General features: G+C 41.8%; 1 protein-coding gene across 1 annotated transcript in view; it reads left to right on the top strand.

Moving 5' to 3' along the window:
- The first annotated feature begins 404 nt into the window (after positions 1–404).
- VWA3B (von Willebrand factor A domain containing 3B) overlaps positions 405–22,389 on the top strand; it is a 62,523-nt gene continuing 40,538 nt past the window's right edge. The window contains 8 exon segments of the mRNA XM_056497236.1: positions 405–587; positions 4,101–4,186; positions 5,867–6,088; positions 7,680–7,774; positions 10,101–10,351; positions 12,563–12,722; positions 18,228–18,397; positions 20,238–20,362. Coding sequence (XP_056353211.1) covers positions 4,147–4,186; positions 5,867–6,088; positions 7,680–7,774; positions 10,101–10,351; positions 12,563–12,722; positions 18,228–18,397; positions 20,238–20,362 — 1,063 coding nt within the window. The 5' untranslated portion in view covers positions 405–587; positions 4,101–4,146.

The raw sequence follows: 22,389 nt of genomic DNA, 5'->3' as shown, positions 1-22,389 counted from the left end.
GGACCAGATGACCCACCACGGTCCCTTCCAACCTGACTGATTCTGTGATTGTGTGAGCACAGCAACTCCCTAGCCAGTGTATACTCTTCCTCTCACTTAAATAAAGGACATGCGTGGCTGCTCTTGTTATAAATATTGTCAACGGCTTAGCCTAAATTAAGAATTAACGAGACCAGAAGGCTCGAATGCTCTATATATAGATTTCTGTAACTCTCCAAGTTGGCCTGTGTATTTCTGGCTCCCCAGGGAATGAATGCACGGCGTTGTGCCGGCGCCTGCTGAGGATGAATTTATTGCACACCGGTCTCCCCGCGGCAGCAGTGGCAGTGGCAGGGGCAGTAGCAGGGGTTAGGACAGCGGCAGGGGCAGTAGCAGGGTCAGGGACAGCGGCCCCAGAGCCGCCTGTGCCGTGCCGGTCCCGCCGGGCCTCGGGCAGCCCGGCCCTCGCGCCGTCCCTCCTGCCGCTCGCTGCGCGGGGTGAGGCCAGGCCGGGCCGGGCCGTAGCAACCGGGAGGTCTCGGTCTCCAGGCTCCCAGCGGCAGCGAGGGCGGCCAGACGGGCGGCGCTGAGGCCGCGGCTGCAGGCAGGTGAGGGCGGAGGGCGGCCGGGCGGTGAGGCCGCGGCTGCAGGCAGGTGAGGGCGGAGGGCGGCCGGGCACTGAGGCCGCGGCTGCAGGCAGGTGAGGGCGGAGGGCGGCCGGGCGGTGAGGCCGCGGCTGCAGGCAGGTGAGGGCGGAGGGCGGCCGGGCGGTGAGGCCGCGGCTGCAGGCAGGTGAGGGCGGAGGGCGGCCGGGCGGTGAAGCCGCGGCTGCAGGCAGGTGAGGGCGGAGGGCGGCCGGGCGGTGAAGCCGCGGCTGCAGGCAGGTGAGGGCGGAGGGCGGCCGGGCGGTGAGGCCGTGGCTGCAGGCAGGTGAGGGCGGAGGGCGGCCGGGCGGTGAGGCCGCGGCTGCAGGCAGGTGAGGGCGGAGGGCGGCCGGGCGGGCGCCACCGCGCTGGGGGAGGAGAGGAGGCGGCGCAGGCGTAGGCCCCGGTCCCGCCGCAGGGCAGCGGCAGGCGGGCCCCGGCGCTGGCGCAGGGATATACCATCGCCGAGCAGAGGTCCTTCACCCCGGAGTCCCCGGCTTCCCTTCCGCCCGTTGCCATGCAGTGTATACGGGGACGCGGCCTCAGGTGGCCGCGCAGAGGGCGCAGTGCCGGTGAAGCAGTGGCCGGGGCTCGCCCCGGTCCTCGTCCCGCTCTTCCCCTCTTCCTCAGGCCCCGCTGTGGTTTTGCTATGACACCTCTGTCCTGTTTCAGAAGGGTCCCCATCAGTGTATGAATATCTAAAGGAAGGCGGGCAGGGGGGATGTGTGCCAAGAGGAGGGAGCCAAGCCCTTCTCAGTGTTGCCAATCACCAGGGCACGAGGCAAGGGGCAGAAACTGCTGCACGGAAGTTCCACCTGAATAATGGGAATGACTTCTCTACTGTGGGGGTGACCGAGCACTAGAACAGATTGTCCAGAAAGACTGTGGAGTCTCCCTCTCTGGACATATTAAAGAACATCCTGGGCACAATCCTGTGCCGTGTGCTCTGGGGTAACCGTGGTTGAGCGGAGATTGGACCAGATGACCCACTGTGCTCTCTTCTGACCTGACTGTTATAAATAAAAACGAGATTAAGCCGAATTAAGTATAATCAAAAATAAACGATGATTTATTTTGTGACCGGGATACGGTCCACGACAGCCATAATCGTAAGGGACAACGCCGAGACCGGGGTCGGCGTCGGGTGAACACACAATGATCCAAATTCTACCGCCTCGAATCCCCAAATGTTCAAGTACCCGCTTTGGTTAGCCCAGTTTTTTATACAGTCTTTCCTTGCCCGGAGCGGAGGTCTTTGTCTTCTTTCGTCGTTCCGCATATTCATATGGTTTTCTTTCACCGCGTTGGGCTGGACAAAACCATATTCTGGGAGACGATGAATTCTGATGAAGGCATGTCCTGGCTTTCGGGAAGGTGACATTGAGATGTAATTTGCCGATCTTAGTTTACGGGAAACAGGGCATTCAGATGTATTTTTTCCCCATGGCTCTGATTATCTTAATCGAGGGTGCTTATCAGGTTCTCATCGCTTGGGTGTCTCCCTGGACAGAGCCATCTCTGCTGGTCTATTAAGTTGTTAATCTGGGCTGCCCTACTTTTGTTGGATGTTACAATGATGCGATGAAGCAATCTGTGCCCTTATTGTCTGTGGTCCGTTTTCTGGTTTCTGAGCTTTCTTATTTTATTCCTACAAACATTGCTTATTCTATATTATTGTATAATTTTACACGAATTACATTATATCATATATCACATGACCCATGCTCTCCCTTTATCTGGGGTTTGGCACTTCAGGTGGTGTGGGGCAGCTTCTTGTGCTGTAAGGAGTGTGGGCTTTCCCAAGGCATTCCTACCTGTCGGGGCCAGCCTCCACTAAACTTGTTTTCAACTCTAGTATTTAGGACTGTTTTTCAACCTTCACTAAAACTTGCTGATCTCTCTCTGAGAAACTCAGAAAGGCCTCTGTTTTCAGACTCAAACAGAGTGGCCTCAGCAAGCATTGCCACCTGCACATATTACACACTCTGAGCCAGTGGTGGGTTATGGCTTTAGTTTTTTTGCACTGGCCAGAGCGGAAAGGGTAGAGGTGCCCAGATGAACTGTGGTTCACCTTTTGAAAATAACCTGCTTGGATTCAGATCTTGGGGGCTGAAGGTTATCCCAGCTGTTGGTTTTGAGCTCACTGTTTCCAAGACTTGATGTAGAACTCACTATTTCCATTGGAAGATGCTTCATCTGCTTTCACACACTCCTTTTCATACAGAGCTAGCATTTCATGGCCAGGTATTGTTCAAGCAACTGAGAGGCTAAGGCAAGGGAAAATGTGCTGCCGTACCTCTGGGTATCTGGAAAATGAGACAGCACCTGGGATTCATTCTCTGATGCACTCTCTACTGACTGAAATGTGTCTTAGCTATTACCATGAGAGTACTGTGGTACTTTTTCTGCATTCTGAGAGAAAAATGGCACAAGCCTTGTGGCTTGCTGTGGCCTTTCAAAATAGGCATTGTCTGCCACAGCTCCCCTGTGGCAAGGGCTTCCTTTTAATGCCCTGATGCCAAGGCTAGTCAGGGGTTGTGCTGCACAGCACCCGGGGTCCTGGGTGCAGAAGAGAGTCCGGCTTTTTTTAAGCCCTCCCTGCCCTTCACATCTCTTTCTTTGTAAGCAGGACAAAGACTGGAATGGTCTATATGTTTCCATGTCAGTATTTAAACCCATATAGGAGGAATAAATAGCATGTTACATTCTGCAATGAAGAAATAGGGAGAGTCTTTGGGTTAAATATTTTATCCTGTTTTCGCTTTTACAGTGGGAAAACCTGCTTGATGACACTGGCTAAGAGCTGGACTGCTAGTGATTCGTAAATATCCCTCATTCATTCATCTTACTTATTATTAAAAGAAAAACCAAAGCATAAATGTCTCAAAGCAATACACTTAGCCACTGTATGCTACCTTGCTTTGTCTAACATTTTGTCTTCTCTTTATCTGCTGTGTCTTAGTCACATTTGGGCCTTATACCATATTCACACACATAATTCCTTTTCTTTGTGACTCATCTTGTAGTCTTATAGGCAAACTTATGAATCTCTGCACAAAGTCACATCTCAGATACTCCCATGTTTAGTCACAAATTGGATTATAGCAAAGATAAGGTATACTACAAAGCAATAATAGAATATGATACAGCTGGCTGACAGCATGCAAAAGCATCACGCTCATTTTTTTAGCATATTGGCTCTTTTTAATGATAATTTGGGGTAAAGAAAGGGAAACAATATTACCAATTTCCTGATTTCCCTCTTTTGAGCTTGTGGATCCCTGTCAGATCTAACTTCAGCTTTTCTTGAGATGAGGAGTAGCTATCATTTTTACTTTAGAATATTTTTTTGCATGCAGAAAATCCTGATCTCATCCTTCTGCAGTTTATTATTGTCTGGACATGTAGAGCTGCTCTCCAGTTCATATTGACCTGTGCATGGCAATATTTTAATTTTTTTAAACAATGATTCCTCAGGGTTTCAGAATAAAGTGAAGAGGATCTGCCAGTCAAGAGATCTATCATGACTGCTAATCCATCTAAGAGACTTGCCTGGAGTGACTGTGAGTATTTCATCACTATTTTTGCATAGATTCCATGTTCTCCTAGATAGCTTCCAGTTTCCTTTGGAGCACTGTGGTGTGCATGCTGGCTGTGTACAAGCCATTCTGAAGCTGTGCCACTCTCACCTGGGCTGTATATGGGGTGCTGTGCTGGCCTTTATGTAGTTTTGAGGAAGGAAGCTGAGAATGACTGTTCAAGTGACTATAAACAATGCCTGACTGTATTCAAAGCTTGAGCAGCTGCAAACGTTCACTTGCCTTTCTTTAGAGTTAACATCCGTCACTGCTGCTTCTGCACAGAGCAAAGGAGGGCTGGTAAAATGCCAGCCTCTACAGGCATGCCAGCCCAGCATCCTGCTTGTAGGACTGATGATTATGAAAGAACCCAGGCCAGTCTACACCTTATAGAAGCCCTCTGTCACTGAAAGATGATTTCTGAAGATAATAGTCTTATTTCCTTTATATAACGTTAACTGCGGAAGTGTCTATCTAATGAACCTTTGGAACCAGGTTAGTTGTTAGAATACTTGGATTTATCAGGGAGTTCTGATCATATTCCATACTAGACTGAAGGTTATTGTAGAGGCATTAAAGACAGAAGTACCTTCCTTTGTATTTTGGACCAGTTTGATACATGCAGTGCATTTACGAGCAGTTTACGGTATATGGGCAATGGAGGATTGGGACACAGCATGATGATGATGTTGGTACTGGGAAAAATGTACAGAAATTTCAAAAGTCCACAGAAAGTAAACTTGGATACAGCAAGGGTATTTAATCAACTAGAGCCAGCTTAGCTCATGCAGAGTATTTTGGGAATGAACAGGAAATACCAAAGTCCTCCTAGAACCTCTGTGCTCAGAAACAGAGGCATTATTGTTGTCATTGCTTCCATTTCTGCCTCAGCACTCTGGACTCTGAGCTGCTGCTCTTGCCAAATGCAAGTGGAGCTAGCCTAGCAAACCATGCTGCCATTATCAGGTGTGTTTCATATCCTGTAGAACTTAAATGGAACCTGGATCTTCATGTCCATGATTACTTGTGCATGATTTCTGTGTACATGATCCATCACAGCCCAGAACAGGAACTGACAAAATCTTCATTTAAACTTGAGGCAAGTGATGTGACCAGAGGGAATTTCACCAGCCTTGCAATAAAGTCAGGTTCTTCTGGGGACAGTACTATTGATTATGATAGGAGTTCAACATACAATTTTTAGGAAATACTTGTTTATTGCATAATGCTTCTAATGTGTATGTAGTGATGGTCTGACTATCTTTGAATGCCTATTATGTGTTCTGATTTCCAAGACTTAGGACAGATGTCTTAGGAGTTGGAAGTAGCGCCATTTGGCAAACTGGATTTATATTTTAGAGCTCGAATTTCAGCATGCAAGAGACATTTTCTTTAATAAATTGAAAGTGAATGTATATGGATGAATAAAAAGATGCAACAGTAAGTGGATGTGTAGGACTGAGAGCAGCTTTCCAGATTATTCAGTATAAAATTATTATTATTCAGTATAAAATAAAGAAAACAAGAGGTGAGCTATACAAGACCTTGGAATACAGGTAAAGAAAGGAGGGAATGCAGGTAAGGAAAGAATAAATTAATCTCATTTGGTTTTGAAATTGTTTAGTTAAAATATAAATGTAGTGTTTCCCTCATTTCTCTTTACAGTAGATGCTTTTGATTCAAAGCACAGACAAGATACTGAAGATTCCCACAAGGTCCACAAGAAGAAATTGAAGGAGAAGACAAGGAGACTGGTGGTTGGTCAGTGGAGAACAGATGTACAGTCCCTTGTTTCATCTTCTAAATGGCTTCAGTGTTATGGTCTCAAAAGAAACAAATTATCCCTGTCTCAGATTTTGTCCCAGATTGGATTCCAGCACAGGAAAGGTATAAGACAAATCAATAATAGAATAATAAATCCCCTACCTTTGAATAGTCTGGAGAGTAACACTCATTCTGCACCCCAATGTACACAGTAGAGATTCCCACATTGTCTCTTACGATAATGGCAGAAATGGAAGATGTATCCACAGTTGCTGACATTGCCAGTTCAGAGAACTGAGAAACTCCTTCTCTCTTTGATATGAGAAGGACTTAGGGTCTGAAAATGGCTTTCCTTACTCAACTGTACAGTTTCTTTACCCTAGGTGCAGTTCACATCCTCACCAGTATAGCTGTAGCTGGGAAATAGCTGGTGCTGCTGAGACTGTTAATCTTTTTCTTGCAAATAACACACGATAAGATCTCTGTCTCCTTTCAGATGGCAAACATAATATATGCCATGCCATAATCTGTGATCTACTATTGATAATGAGGGTTAGTAAACGTGATTGGGAATAGTATATTATTTCCAGGTATCCAGCTTTAAGGAAAAATTTAAATTTAATTAGAATTCAGCCTGCTTTTCATGCAAAGTCGGACTATAGAAATATGTTCCTTTGCAGTTATCTGACAGCTGGAGGGGAAGAGTTTGCTAATAATTATTAACCACTGCCATAATGGTGCTTTGCAGAGCATGGTAATATATTCTTTTCTTTGAACAGCTTGCTGCCTGAGAAGTAGGAATTGTAATGTACTGCAATAGTTCTAAGTTGCATAATTTAAGGTTTTGGCTGGCTTGTGTCCATGGGGCATTCAAAAATCACCAGTGCAATTCCTGATATTTTGTATGCTGCAGATGAAGAAGAAGCTGTTAAGCAGGGTTAAAGTTGTTACAGTGTTAGGAGCAGAATGTACTAGATTGGCAGGGCAGCATGGTGTACAGATAGCTGCTTTATGACGTTAACTCTTCCCACCCCTAATGTTTTCCTATCAGTGGAGATCCTGGAGAAGATTTCTAGCTACTGAAATTGCAGAGTGCAGCCTTTTCCTTAGATGCACTCACTTCTGCACCCACTGAGTTGTGTAAGAGAACAGCATTATCTGTACCAGATTTTGTATTTGGTTAGACAGACAAATATTTGCAAGTCCTGTTGTGAGGTTGCCCAAACCTCACAATAATTAAAGTCCCGTGTAGCTTTTTAGCCTATAAGTAATTAGATGTGTGATTTTTCCTCACTTCTGACTAAACTGGGAGGAAGCAGCAAAAGCAGAGTGACTCTATGGGAGGAAAATGAACCAGGAGCCAACAGGGACTTCAGCCCAGGCAGTGCCCTCACTGAACAGCATACAGTCCTGCAGCAGGGCGAGGTAATTAACCATGTCTAGGATCCAGCCAGGGAATGCAGCCAAGGACAACAGGAGATGCAGCCAGAGGTTGAGAGCTTCAGGGCCCCATCATAGATATAACCAGAAAATAAAACAAAACCAGAATTAGAATTTCTCTTCTATTTTTTTTCTCTTCTAAGTTTATTAATGTCAAGAACTCAAAACTGATGCATGTGCCTTGCACATGGATGACATACACATCAGCCTGAAATATACCTGTTTGAAGTAGTCCCAAAGATTAGCAACTTGATCTTTTGTAAATTTTATGTAGATTATGTGACTACCTTGGGGAAACCTGTGGCTTCTCGATATGCAGATGGTCTGTTTCCTCAATACAAGAGAGCACAAGATGGCAGCGTGTATAATGTAAGTGTGGCTGACATCCTAACTTCCCTGTGAGCTTAGAAGTTGTTATCACTGTAGCAGAATGATGAGACTAAAATGTCTTCTATGGCATAAAATACTCTTATTCTTTGTGAGAACTTTATCTTTTGATATTTTTTCTTCTGTTTTATCAAACTGTTAGTGCTAACTATCAGTGGTAGAAAAGCTAGATATCTTCTTTCCTTTCCAAGTCTTAATCTCTTGCCTTGGTGCAGCATTGCAGTAAATCTTTTCCAGACGACATTGCAGTTTCTAAGCAACATCTACCCTGTCTTGAAAAAGGGAACCCTTAAAGAGAAGATGTTCAGAACCAGTTAAAAAAAAATATTGTAATCAATAAAACAAATGGGTACGCTGAAATAAGAAGACATAATGCACTGTCATTGCCAATGCAAAGCAGTGCTTTGCTTAGTGCCAGCAGGTCACAAAAGGCTCAGCCTATTCTATAGAGACAGCTAGCTGGATCTCTGCCCAGGCTCATGTTCTAAGGAATGTCTTAGCAGCAGCTGCTGGCAGCCCCATTGTTAAGAGGATGGATTCGGATTGAAGAGATGTGCATGTGAGTGTGGAAGGGAGAGAGTTAATTTACAAAGGATTTTACAAAAACAAATGGCTTGTCATTTTTTTCTGATGACTAGAGTCACTTCTGGTGGCACAAAGCTTAAAAATGGGTAAAGAACCGTTTCAGGGAGGTTTTCCCCCTCATTTTATTCCCATTAATTCAATATGAAATATCTACTTAATGTCTTTTAATCTTAGGACATGTGAGCAGCAGGAAAGGCACTCTTGCTACTATACAAAATCTGGTCATTTGTCCTTTAGGATATTGAACACACCATATTGTATACAGTTGCTACAGGCTTAGAAGAAGCCGTTCAAACTAGAGCAGGTACTGAGAAGAGCTGATAGGATGAGCTGCAGTGGAGTGATGATCTTGTAAGAGGGCTTGGTTGATGCTGAAATGTAAGCCTGAAAGAAGACAGAAGAAGGGTAATATTATTGCCCTTGAATGCTCCAGAAAGGCAAATTACAGGGATAGGGAGAAGCTGTAGTTTTCTCTGCTAAAAGGCATTCTAGTTCAAAAATAAATGAGTATGAGCTGAATGAGTAAAATTAGGCTGGACAGTCAGAAGTTTTCTGGCCCTCAGAGAAATGGAAATCTGCACTTGCTTACTACACGTGAGGGAGTATTCCAAGAAAAGTGCTTTATTTTAAGATGGAGTTTGGTTGGTGTAGTGCAATAAACTCCTTTGTATGAATCTGACTGTCAAAGGAGGAAACTGGATTTCTAAGTGCTCCTTCCCAGGCTGACATTCCTTTGGCAGACTGCCTGAGACTCTGTATGTGGGAGGCACGTTACAGGGCCTGAGCTGATATTAAAGAACACAAAAAAATACAAATGAGAGGGAGAAGTGTGCAGACTGACACACAAAATATCTTCTCCCTGAGAAATGTTCTTGTTTAAAAACATTTCTATTTCCAAGGTTTTGTACTTAGTCCTGGAAAGGACATTAGAGGTAGAAGGCAACCAGTAAATCAGCTCACATGGGCCAGAGATATTGGGAGAATCGTGGTGTATTTTTAGACCCACAGGTCATAGTGAATGTGTACACACTTATTCATAGGGAGGATGTGCTGGTTTTAATTTTAATACTGTATCTAGATTTTATTTCCTGAAAAGATATGGGAAGTTTTAGTTATTGATTGCAGTTATCTGAACTAAATTTGCCTAAGCACCTACTCACAAATAGTTAATCTGTAATGCTGAGCATTGTTAGTGAAATAATAATACAAACAAGAAACATTTTACGTTTTCCTTTCAAATGCTAAAGACAAGGTGGAGATTGAAGTGCTGTAGAACCAAACCGTATGCTGCCTTGTATTGCTGTTAATTCTTTTTTTAAAGCCATAGTTCTAGTCTGAGAAGGTACAAAGTTTCTGTGTCCTTGTTTGTTCACCCATCTGCTCTGCAGTCCTTTCTACATCCTAGCCTGTGTTCAGCTCATTCTAATTGCTCCAGTTTTGAGATAGACAAGTCAGACAACCCACTGGCACTGTCCCATGCTCACATAAAAAAGATTATGAAAAGCAATTAGGACAAAATGCAGTGCCTTTTCTTTATAGCTTGGATGCATTTGTCAAGTATTTGCTCTTGAGACAGTGGAGAGAAAATTGGTTGTTTTCACTGCTACCTTAGCTGGCATATCTGACACTTACAAACTAGCTATGCAGCTGTGCGAAGCTTGGGGCTGCATTTGTATTATTTGTTTTGATATTCAATTTCCTTCTCTCCCTTATTTGAATAAAGCTGACAGCCAAAAAAGAACTGATTCTTCATTTTGTGGATTGTCTAATTGGAGCTATTGAGCTATATAAGCAGAGAATGGAATGGTTAACCAGTGAGAGCCGGCAGATATTTGGAGTGATTCAAGAACAGTGCATTGTCATTGTGTTGGATTTTGGCACTGCAGCTCCAACTGAATTTGATCTATGTCGGGATGCACTTTCTATGGTACTTGTGGAACAGGTGACACAAATTTCCAGATTCAACCTCATTCGGTAAGCAGAAAGAATCAGAATCATTTGGGTTTGGGTTGGAAGGCACTTTTAAAGGTGATCTGGTTCAACATGCCTGCAAATGGGCAGAGACATCTTCCACTACACCAAGTTGCTCAAAGCCACATCCAACCTGACCTTGAATGTTTCTAAAGGTGAGGCATCTCCTGCCTGTCTGGGGAATCTGCTCATGTGTGCTCAGGGTGTTTCAGCACCCTGATTGTAAAAAAATTCTTCCTTTTGTCTGGTCTGAGTATAGGTTCTTTTAGTTTAAAACCATTACCTCTTGTCGTATTGTTACAGGCCCTACTAAAAAGACTTTCCCTATTTTTCTTCTAAGTCTCTTCATGTACTGAAAGGCCACAATCAGGTCTCTCCAGGCTGGACAAAGATGTCCACGTCAGCCCGTTGCTCGAGAATAAAAAGGAGTTCCATCTTATACATGTTTGGATAAGGTGCTTTCTGTACTGGAAATTGTCATGGTTCATGTCATGCTGATATCTGTAGATTTCCCACCAATTTTCACCCATAGTCTTGCTGAACAGGCCACTTCCATTTAACAGAAGGCCACTGTTACCCTGAAGAACAGATAAAGGGTAACAGAACCCAAATACCAACAGATGTCTTCTACAAAATCAGAAGGATTTGCAACAGCAGTAATGCCCTTCAGATGTTGCAATATTAGTGAAACAGTGAGGTTCTATCTGACCACCTATTCCATTCTTGTATCTTTAGATATTACAGGTTTCTGCCTTGCAGCTAAATGTGCACTCCCCCAAGTGCCATAGGCACAGGCATAGCCATTTGTATTTCTATAGATTCCATGGTCACAGAACTCAGTAGCAGCACTAGGGAACAATAGTTGATTTCCATAACAAAAGAAGATTTCCAAGCGCTTGTTCCCTAAGAGGAATAAATTAATTTGCTTTTAGTTAGAAGAAGAATAGAAGCAGCTATTCAAATTTTACCTATCTGCAAAAATTCTCATGCATGAGAATTTGAATGCATAAGCTTGGGTTGGGATAGATGAGTGGGAAAAAAACAAATTAACAAAAATAAAAAAAACACAAATTAAGTTATATAATTTTAAAATGGGTTCCACAATGTTAACTTGTAAGTGATTCTTAATGTTATTTTACCCAGGCGTTGTCTTACAGATTTGATTCAGGTGCCCTATCTTAATTCTCTAGATTGTGGTACTGGTACTAGTGAGATTTGGAAAGGAGAGTAATAAAGTCACAGAATGGTTTGGGTTGGAAGGGACATTATAGACCATCTAGTTTCTGCCATGGGCAGGGACACCTTCCACTAGACCAGGTTGTTCAAAGCTCCATCCAGCCTGGCCTTGAACACTTCCAGGGATGGGGAATCCACAGCTTCTCTCCGTTGCAATGGTAGATATTTTCAAAAGCAGATAACTTCCATAGTTTTTGAGAACAGAGAACTTTTTCTTTAAAAACAAACTGCAAAGCCAAGTCAAAATTGAAACAATAATTATGTTCATCAGGTTGTTTGTTTTTTGCAGGAGAAGAAACAAAAGACAATATAGCATATAAATTAATACCTTAAGAGAATCTTGGGAAATATATTTGTCTTTTAGATTTGCAGGAAACCCTTCAAAATAGTTACCGATGGAAATATCATGGATACTAAAACCAATTGGTTTTGTAGTTCCTTTCTATGTACAAGTGCACAGGCAAAAGTGCTCATTGGCTTTGTACTATTAAGACTATGGTCTTTTGTCAATTAAAATACCAAAAAGCCTAGCATCACATATTTTATTTTTGATGGCTAGCTAAAGATCAGCTGTACTACCAAAAAAAAGTGACAGTTAAACTGCTCTGACACAAAGGTCATGGAGAAAGCTGTGGAACAAGACCTATGGAAGACACTTTTCTTTTTTAAAAACCTGATTGAGTTTTTATGATAAGGAGAGTTATGAATCAGGAACTCTTTTTAAAGATATTTTATCTCTCCTGACCCTACTTTGGAAACAGTTGTCTCAAAAAAAAAAAACCTTATAAAATGACAGTATTTTTTTAATGGTTTATTTTTTCTCTGCTTCGTTTACTGCAAGTCTAAATTTAGTATCTGTGGTATATTGTAATTCTTGTTTAAGAATATAAAAGAACTGTAACAATAGCAGAGCTCCACTCTCTTGTTCTGCCAGCATGATTCTCACTGCTTCTGATTTATAGTTGATCTCATTTTCAGTGCTGCTCAGGATCTTATGAAGTGGCAGCAGAAATGTACTCCTGTGTCTGAGCATACTGTGAAGTCTGCAGTTACATGGCTCTGGAAGCTGGACCATATGACAGCTGTCAGCCATACCAGCTCTGCTGAAGCACTGCTGGAAGCCATGGGTGATGAAGCGGTAAGCTCATACATCTTTTCAGAAGCCCAAGTAAATCCAAGAGTATTCAGTGCTAGGCTGGCTGCTGCGATTTGCCCTGTTCAATGTTGCAAAGATAAATATTAATGACAGCATTTGGAAAGGATTTTTTTCCCCCTCAAGTGTAGCTGCATACTGTGCTTAATGATTGTCATTTTATGTAAATGTACTGTATTTTGATTGCAGAAACTTGTTTATTTTCTCTCTTAGAGTACCCAGAATAAATAACATTCAGTCATTAAGGGAAAAAGAAAACATCTTCCCTTCCACTTTCTTTGTCATATAAGTTTTTCAGAGTTTCAGGTTTATGAGGAAGTTTCTAGTATTGAAATTATTGAAGGCAGGGAAACTATTTTGTTATCTATCCAACTTGTTCATGAGAAGTTATATTTAAAATTCAAAATAGTACAGAGATTTATGGAAGTATTAGCTAATGGTAGAGCTAAGCAAATCCTTTTTCATCAGCCAGGTGATAGCTAGACTTTCTTCCAGGACAGAGACAAAGCATGTACCGTTATGCCTACAATTAAGTGCTGTTGATTTTTAAAAGTACCCTATTACTTTATTCATTAAAGTCACAAGAAATGAAACATATATGCCATCATTTGAGCTAGTCACTTAAAACTTGTGTTATTAAAGAGATATTTTATGACATTTACTTACAATGTATATTCTTTCAGTTTTCTAACACCTGAATTTAAAGGAAAATTTGATCTACTGTCTGTGGAGTAGAATCATTGTTTTTTACTGCTATTAACATCCATCCCTGTGCACAGATCCAATCCTAACTCCTTTGTAAATCTCTTTCTGGGACGTTGTTTGAAAGAGAAGGTAAATTTTGCTTGAGTTACCTTCTAGTTCCTTATGCTGCTGGATTCTCATCCAGATGAGCCTTGATGTTTGGAAACTAATATTGAAAAGGAACTGAATAAGGAAAAAATTGTTCATCATTAAGATTTTTTTCTATGAATGCTTTTTAAAATGTCCCCTCCATAAATTTTATTAGCATTTTCAATTTGCAATATAATACTGCTTTCCTGATGAGTAACTATAAAATTGTACTTAGATTTCAGCATTGTCTGTATGAAAAAAGTCTTATTGGACCTGGTGGGTCTCTCTCTAATATTTGTTTGAATAAACAAATATTAAAATCTGTCAGACAGTGAAACATCTATTATTATTTTTCCAGATATTGGTGGGCCAATAGGCAATCTTGGGGAGTCAATTTTGGCAGGTGCTCAACATGAAACGAACTTCAATTTCTCCTAACCAGAGTCATTATCATTCATAACTGACAGTTCACTTAAGAGCCATATTCTGTAGTGCAGATTGGGGGGTACCCCATTCAATTCTAGGCAAAACTTGTCTACTTACTGAGCAGTCATAAATAACTCATTCCTAAGAACTGACTTCATTCACAGAGGTGTTGCCCTAAAACAACAGTTCTTTTTTTTTTTTCCTTGTTTTTTCCCCCTAGACATGGCTCTTCTTGTCATTCCTTCAGCTGGTCTTTTCTTCCCATCTGTGGTGATTTCTTAAATTTCCTTTCCTCATGGCCTGTAAATCCCAAATTCAAGATCAATCTGCTGTAATGTTGCAATCCTACCTGGCACAAATGCATCCACAGTGTTTAGCCTCCAGTTCTGTACACTTCACTCCATGAAGTGTGGATCACTCATCCAAAACACCTCCCCACTAAGATCAAGACTGTGAAGAACTCTTCATATTGCTTTCCTGTCTGTTCTTATATGAAGTTTTTTCCTTGTTTAAATTTATAAATTATAGTTTTCAAAATATGAAGGACTCACTCGAAAGGTTTTAATCTTTCCCCACTAGCTTATGAGGAACATTTCCTTTGTGGTATGTCATTGCTGAGTTTGTTGTTAAGTAGAGTGGATTAGTGGTGGTTCATAATTTTTTTAAATTTTCTTGTAAGGGGTTAGTTCTATATCAGCTCTGCCCAATAAATGTCAGTATTTTAACAGTTGCAGAGGCAGGCAGTGAATCCCTTGAAAAAAGTGTGAAAATTTCTATTCTTGTTGAGTATCAAGTTTATGAATTAATGTCTCTCTTAGAGAAGAAGGGGAAAATGTCTGTGAATCTGAAGGAACATAGGGAAAAATGGCTGTGTAATATGCATGCATTCCTCTGGGCCAGGAGCCTCTTCAACAAAAGCAATAGGAACATGGTGTTGTCCAAGGACTGAGTCTCATCTGGGAGACCTGTGTGCAGGCTCAGACAGCTTTTTAGCTGAAGAAGGCAGACAGGGAACTTTGTAAAACTGAACTAAAACACAGCTTGGTATAAAAGTTAGTTCTTTTTGTTTCTATGTACCTTTTTCTAAATTTTTCTTTTCTTATTTTGTTAATATTGCATGTTAATAAAAAACATAAATTTTTCTCTTTACCTTTAGTATTTGTCTAGAACTATCAGTGTTGCTAGGACACCTGGTCCTGCTTGCTCCCAAATAAGTGGAGTCTAAAACTATGGCCCCTGCCTTCCACATGGAGCGTCTTGCTCCTCCTCAAGATTGAAGAGAAGTTCAAGATGGCAAGGTGCTGCTTCGATAGTTTGCCTGCTCCAGCATGAAATTGGGTTGCTGCTTGGGAGGGACATCTTCCAATGTTGAGGAAGGTGCCAAAAAGTACATGTGGGAGGAAGCTTGAAATGCAGAAATTATTCAGGGAGCTGTAATGCAAATCACTATCCAAGGCAGTAGTGGAAACATATGAGCACATTTGTAGGTGATACTGAATTTGCTTTACTACTGCATGAAATTGTGAGTGCAGAAATATTTCCTCAATGCCATCCCAGACTCAAATAGTTGTATTTTGTGGTGCACATCCTGGGAACCCTAGTCATATTCACAGAATCATAGAGTCACAGAATGGTTTCGGTTGGAAGGGACCTTAAAGGCCATTTAGTTCCAACAGCCCTGCTATGGGCATGGACACCTTTCACTTGATCAGGTAGCTCAAAGCCCCATTTAAGCTGGCCTTGAACACTTCCTAACTTCTCTGGACAATTGTTCCTGGCGTCTTACACCCTCATAGTGAAGAATTTCTTCCTTGCATCTAGTCTAAATCTAACATCCTTCAGTTTAAGGCTGTTTTCCCTTGTCCTTGTGAAAAGTCCCTCTCCAGCTTTCATGTAGGCCCGTTTAGGTGCTGGAAGGCTATAATGTCTCCCCAGAGTCTTCTCTTCTCTGGCTGAACAGCCCCAGCTATCTCCGTCTGTCTTCACAGGAGAGGTGCTCCAGCCCTGTGATTGTCTTTGTGGCTCTCCTCTGGACTCCTCCAGAAAATCCATGGCTTCTTATGTGGGGGGTCCCAAAGTGGGACACAATGCTCTGGGCAGGGTCTTCTGGGTGTAGAGTAGAGGGACAGACTGATCTCCCCTGCCTTGCTGGCCATGCTGATTTTGATGCAGGCTTGGATACAACTGGATTTCTGGGATGCGAGTGCACATTGCTGGGTCATGTTGAACTTCTCATCAGCCAACACACCCAAGTTCTTCTCCTTAGAGCTATTCTCAATCCATTCTTCACCCAGCCTGTGCTTGAGCTTGGGATTGCCCTTACCCAGAAGCAGGACCTTGCATTTGGCCTTGTACTTCATGAGGTTCCCTTGGTTCCATGTCTCAAGGCTGTCCAGGTCCCTCTGGATGGCATCCCTTCCCTCCAGGGCATCAGACACCACACAGCTTGGTGGTGTTGGCAAACTTGGTGAAGGTTCAGTCAATCCCACAGCCCTTATCACCAAGAAAGATGTTAAAAAGTGCCAGTCCCCATACTGACCCCTCAGGAGCACCATGGACATTCCACTTCAACATCAAGCTGTTCACCACAGCTCTTGGAATGTGACAGCCAGTCAATCCCTTATCCACTGAATGGTCCATCCACCAAATCCATGTTTCTTCAATTTAGAGACAAGGATGTCATGCAGAACAGTGTCAAATGCTTGATGCATGTCCAGGTAGATGAGGTCAGTAGCCACGTTGTAGAAGGTTGCCAAATTTATCAACCATGGTTTGCTCTTAGTAAAGCCATGTTGGCTTCTTGCTTTCCATGTGCCTTAGCATAATTTCCAGGATGATCCTCTCCATACTGGGCACAGAGGTGAGTGTATTCAACTGTATTTTTTCAGTTAAACAATGACTTGTCAGGTATTTATGAGCTGGTATGTACTATGATATAGAACTGATACACTGCACATTTTGTCTTGAAAGTCATCATGGCATAGATGTGTGTTATGTTTGTTTTTAATGATGGTGAAAATTCAAGAAATGCACTTACCGTGAGGTAACATAAAATCCTTCATAATGTAATATTCAAGCAATTACTAAAGGACATTTTTTCAGCTTCTCTCTCTTCTTGTAATAACATTTTCAGAATATATGTGTGTCTGGTTATAGTAAACATGCCAAGCTCCCTCTGCCTTGGGAATTATAAAAAATACAAATCATCTGTAAATATCAGAAATAGTACTCAAAAAATCACAGAATCACGGAATACACTAGGTTGGAAAGGACCCACAGGATCACTGAACCCAACTCCTGGCCCTGCATAGGACCATCCCCAAGAGTCACACCATGTGACTGACAGTGTTGCCCAAATGCTTCTTGAACTCTGTCAGGATTGGTGCTGTGACCACTTCCCTGGGGAGCTGTTCTAATGCCTAACCACCCTCTGGGTGCAGAATTTTTCAGATATCCAACCTAAACCATCCCTCACACAGCTTCATGCCATTCCCACACTGGTCACTACAGAGAAGAGATCAATGCCTATCCCTCCTCCTCCCCTCATGAAGAAGTTGTAGACTGCCATAAGGTCTTCCCTCAGTCTCCTCCAGGCTGAACAGATTAAGTGACCTCAGACACTCCTCATACAGCTTCCTGTCAAGGCCCATCTTTGTTGCTCTCTCTTGGACACTCTCCAATAGTTTAGTGTCTTTCTTATATTGCAGTGATCAAAACTGTATACAATATTCAAGGTGAGGTTCCACTAGTGCAGAGGAGAACAGGAAAATCACCTCCCTTTACTGCTATCTTTCCTAGCTTTAGAATACCTTTTGCCAGTATAATATGTCTGGTATAAACCTCCTACTTTTCAGCCCTGGCAAGGCATCAACATAGCATAGTGGCATATGGCACAGAGCCTTTTTCTGACTAATGATGCAGTTGTCCTTCCTTACACCTCTCTTTGACTTAACTTCTGTGGAAAGAGGCTTGCATTAGGCAGAATCAGACCCAGGGACTGTGGGATAGGTTCTTGTCTCACTTGAGGAACTTTAGTGTGTCCTTCCTTTGAATTACTAGAAATAAATGAGAGGAAGAACCAAAAGTCTGAAAACCTTATAGTTAAGTAATGTATCAGTTCTACCAAATTTTCCTACCAATACTGAACACAGGACAGTGCTTGAATAAATATCAGGCATTTATGCAAAACAATATCTTCCAATTACCTTTTTTTTTTTTGTTTAATTACAGGTTGAAGCTGTTTATTACTTTGCTGTGGGGGATGTTCCAGTAGACACAAAGCAGCTACTCCTTGAAAAGATTTCAGATGGCTCCTGTCCAGTCAACACAGTGTCTTTCAATGCTAGGGAAGATGAAACTATTATTTTTCTGAAGGAGTTGAGCCATTTGGCCTCTGGCAGGTATGACAAAGAAGGACAGTAAAGATTTCAGTACTCATGAAAGTTCTTTGCTGATAGAAATGGTATTGGGGCATACTTGAGTGTAATCCATGAGGAAAATGAGGCAAAGCAGTCCAGTAAGTGATCTGGGAATGGGGAAATAATCTTAAGAGATAAGACTAGAATGCAGGCCCTATTTAATGCAGCTTTTTTCTACATATTTTCTCACTGGCTTGCAGAAAGGCTATTCCCTTTTTATGCCCAAAATTGTCTGACATCTGCCTCTCTCTTTAAGTCTGGGAAACTGTTCAGGGGAAATGGTGACACATAAACCAAAATAAGTTTTTTTATTGTGTTGCTTTGTATTAGGAATATCCAGAAGCATCAGAAAAAGATCTAGGGTTTTGTTGAGTCAAATGCCATAGAGACATGTACTAAAAAGGAAGTGCCTGTCCTAAACGAGCAGCTCATGGAATAATAGAAAATGGATGTTATTAATGGATGTTATTCTTCTGGCCTGGTTGTGTGGAAAAGCAGTTCTATAACATGCTCTCTAGCATCCTTTTGGTATGGTTGGTGGAAGTTAATATATTCCACATGGCTTGTTCATTGCTTTATCCTGCGAATCAGCCATGTGGTGAGAATCAGCCTTCGGTAGAAGTGGATAAGATGACTTAAATCTTGATTCTGTTATCAAAATAAGAGAAACAAATGAACAAATACAAAACCCACAAGACAAACTCATCCTCAACAGCAGGAAGGCAGTAGGAGTCAGTAGGTGTTTCTCTGCTTAACAGAAGTCACCATACAGTTACAGACTTGTGAAATGGCTGCTAGCTTTTTCTGTTTCACTGTTGTTTGTGCAAGAGTGGGAAGCCCTCCAACAGTAGAAATCTCCCAAATGACAGCAGAGCAATTGGTAAGATGGCAGCTGCTTAGCTCTTTTATAGCCATCTGTGTTTAGAAATAGCTTTTAGGAGATGGGAGCGTCTGCCAAAAACAAGACTGTGGGAAAGTGTTATGTTTGCTCTGGTCTGATGTGTGTTTAAAATGATTGTGGTCATTTAGAAGCATGGTACCTCTATGGTACCAGGTATATTGCCAGTCACTATCCCTCATTTTCTTTTGGCAATGTTTATACCTTCTTTATTAAAGGAAAGTGAATGTTTCTTGTATGCTGGAGACAGAGGCAAAAAGGGTTGTGGCAGGGAGCTGAGAATTGTTTTGTTTGATATTATTCTCACTGTCATCTTTTTGCATGAGTCTAGCTTTTGTGCAGAGGTATACAGGGCCAGTTAATAACTTGCTGGTGGATATTTGCCCAATAACTGTATATAAGTTTAAGTCAGCTTTCCCACAGGAGTGGCCAAGTTCATGGGTTTTTTATGCCTTGAACCTATTTCTAGTGTAATTCTGTTTTGGAAATGCATCTTTTTTTTTGCTCTGAAAGCTTCTCTGTTTTGACAATGAGGATAAATGAAGTCTACTTGTCATCCTGATTTGTATGTCCGTAATGAAATAAATGTTCCTGTTAGGCTTTCAACTGGGAGGATAATCTGATAAAAAGGTGTTAGTGTCATCTCAGACATCTCAAATTACGTGCCTGCTCAGCCTCTTAAAAGCATTAATTAAAAATAGATTTCCAGGAAATTGAAGAGTGAGGTGCCTTGCAGTAAGTAATACCAAAAAGAAAGAATATTCTACATGAGAAGACTTCAGAAAGTGCATAAATGTGTATAATATTATTGTAGTTGAAGGTTTAGATATCATTCTATAGCTGTATGTGTGAAAAACATCTCTTTAAAATTTGAAAAGTATTTATGTATTTTATGTACTGGTGGAAACTCATTTTGTATTACAGATTCCATGCTTTTGCTGGGAAGAATGACTGTAAAGACACTACTGGACCTGCACTAAAGTATGAAGAGGATGGAAAAGGATCAATTGCTATGAACCCTGGAAAAGTGAAAGGGCGAATGCCACTAGGTAGACAATATAAACCCCAAGATTATACTGATATTATCAGTGAGATGACAGAATAGAAATGTAGTTTAGGAACTTGATGAGTGTAAAATCAAAATAAATAGATGTGGGTGGGCTGACGACACGGCTGGTCTGGAAATGGAAATTCTCTGGGTGAGAAGGAGAGGGCAAGGAAAATAGAAAAATGAAGAGAGTAGAGGATGTGCACGTGAGAATGAAGGAAAGTGAAAAAAAGGAGAGAAGATGATTTGTTTAGGAATATGAAGAATAGTACTTGTGTACTTATGCCAGTGGCCTTGTGGAGATGTATGGAGAAGTGGTAAAAAGGAAGAGGAATAGTGTGGCAGACCATACAATACAACAGCCAACATGAATATAGGCCAAGTTCATAGGTAGTATAAGGGGATTAAATCACCATGAGGTTTACTTGCTTGTCCCAAGAATTTGTCACAAAGACAAGCAAAAAGCACAGTAAAGTGGCCATAGAGAAGGCAATGCAAAGTGGTGGTGGGAGGATTGAAAGAAAAAATACCAGGAGTAAACAGCCAAAATAAACAGTTTCACTGGTGAGTGGAGCTGGGCTGAAAGCTCAGTATGTTTCATATTAGTCACAGTGCTACTTCCTCTGGGTAAGTGTTCAGTGGAACTGGACTGTGTTTTCAGCCAGGATGGGTGGAGAGGGCTTGTGATGTGAAGTGTGGCTTTGTGTGTCAAATCTGATGTCTTTCTCAGCAGGAAAGTAAAACAAAATAAATATTTCTTTTAGATGTCAGGAATTATCTAAAGATGTCTTTAGTCTAGTGGCTCAACGCACCTACCCCCTTCTCTCCCTTTGTGCTGGGGCATTAGTGTTGCCCCAAAGGTAGAACAGTGTTATCCTCTTCTCACTGTTAAGGAATGTATGGCATGAAGTGGATTTGGTGTCTCATGTAAGTCAATTTGTCAGTCTGGCCCATATCTGGGTTGTAATGAAGTTTCTTGTGTATTAACTTATCCTTCACTAGGACCATGACTATAACAGCACAAGAGAAAGAATGATTGTGGGGAGCCAAAAATAAAGGAGTGAGGTATCACCTGCCTTCTTGAGTTGTGAAAGGACACTCAACCTTAACCTTGCAGAGTTTAGACCTTGCAGAGTTTGCTTCAAAATGCTATCGTTTCATACTAATGCAGAGCAGTGTAATGATTGCCTTCAGTCTGCTGTGAGCACTTGCTTGCTGTACCACATTTGGGGGTGTGCATGGGGGGAGCTGCCTCCCTCTTCCCCTGGGGCAGTTAGCCTGTTTCAATAGATGAGCCTAGAGCTCCTATATGACTGAAATTACTTCCTCACCACTGTTTCTAAAGCTGAAAGCTGAATAGCTTTAATCGGTCAAAAGGGCAGTAATCCCCTTGAAGTGCATTGTCTGTTGTGTCTTACAGCTATTATGAAGTAGAATTTACACATTAAAAAGGAACACAATTAGCTTTCTGCATTTACTGGGTATTACAAGCACAGTCGTGACATCACTAGGAGCCAATTGGAGTGTTTCAGTCATATGCAGAATCTTAAGTCCTTTCAGAAAAGAAAACACATTGAAGACATTATTCTGGTCTGTGTCTGATTTCTCTTGGTTCAGAGACTCCTTCAAGGATGTAGTAATAAGGCAATAAAAATAAAAGTGTCGATTACTCACTAATGGGCTCTGAAACTGGTTCTTGGATGTGTGGCATAAACTACACGAGGAAATAAATAGAGAATGAACCAGAGATTTAATCCTTCAAATGTGGTGTTTCTGAAAACTAAAGGGAGGCATAGGAATATTTTGATTATATTCCTTTTTGTACCACAAATGCAACAGCTGAAAGCTGAAACTCATAACCGTGTTATATGGACTGGAAAAGCTGTTTTAACGACATCTGATTGTTTCTGGGTATCCACTGAATATCAGCATTTTGCAAATGCCGGATATCTTTGTGTTCACTCCTTTTGGTCTGCTTAACCAAAACAAGTCAGAAGTGAACTATTTAAAATTTTTGATAAGAGCTCA

This window comes from Oenanthe melanoleuca, chromosome 1, assembly GCF_029582105.1.
Source record: "Oenanthe melanoleuca isolate GR-GAL-2019-014 chromosome 1, OMel1.0, whole genome shotgun sequence".
NCBI classification, from domain to species: domain Eukaryota; kingdom Metazoa; phylum Chordata; class Aves; order Passeriformes; family Muscicapidae; genus Oenanthe; species Oenanthe melanoleuca.
This window is presented reverse-complemented; position numbering and strand designations above follow the sequence as displayed.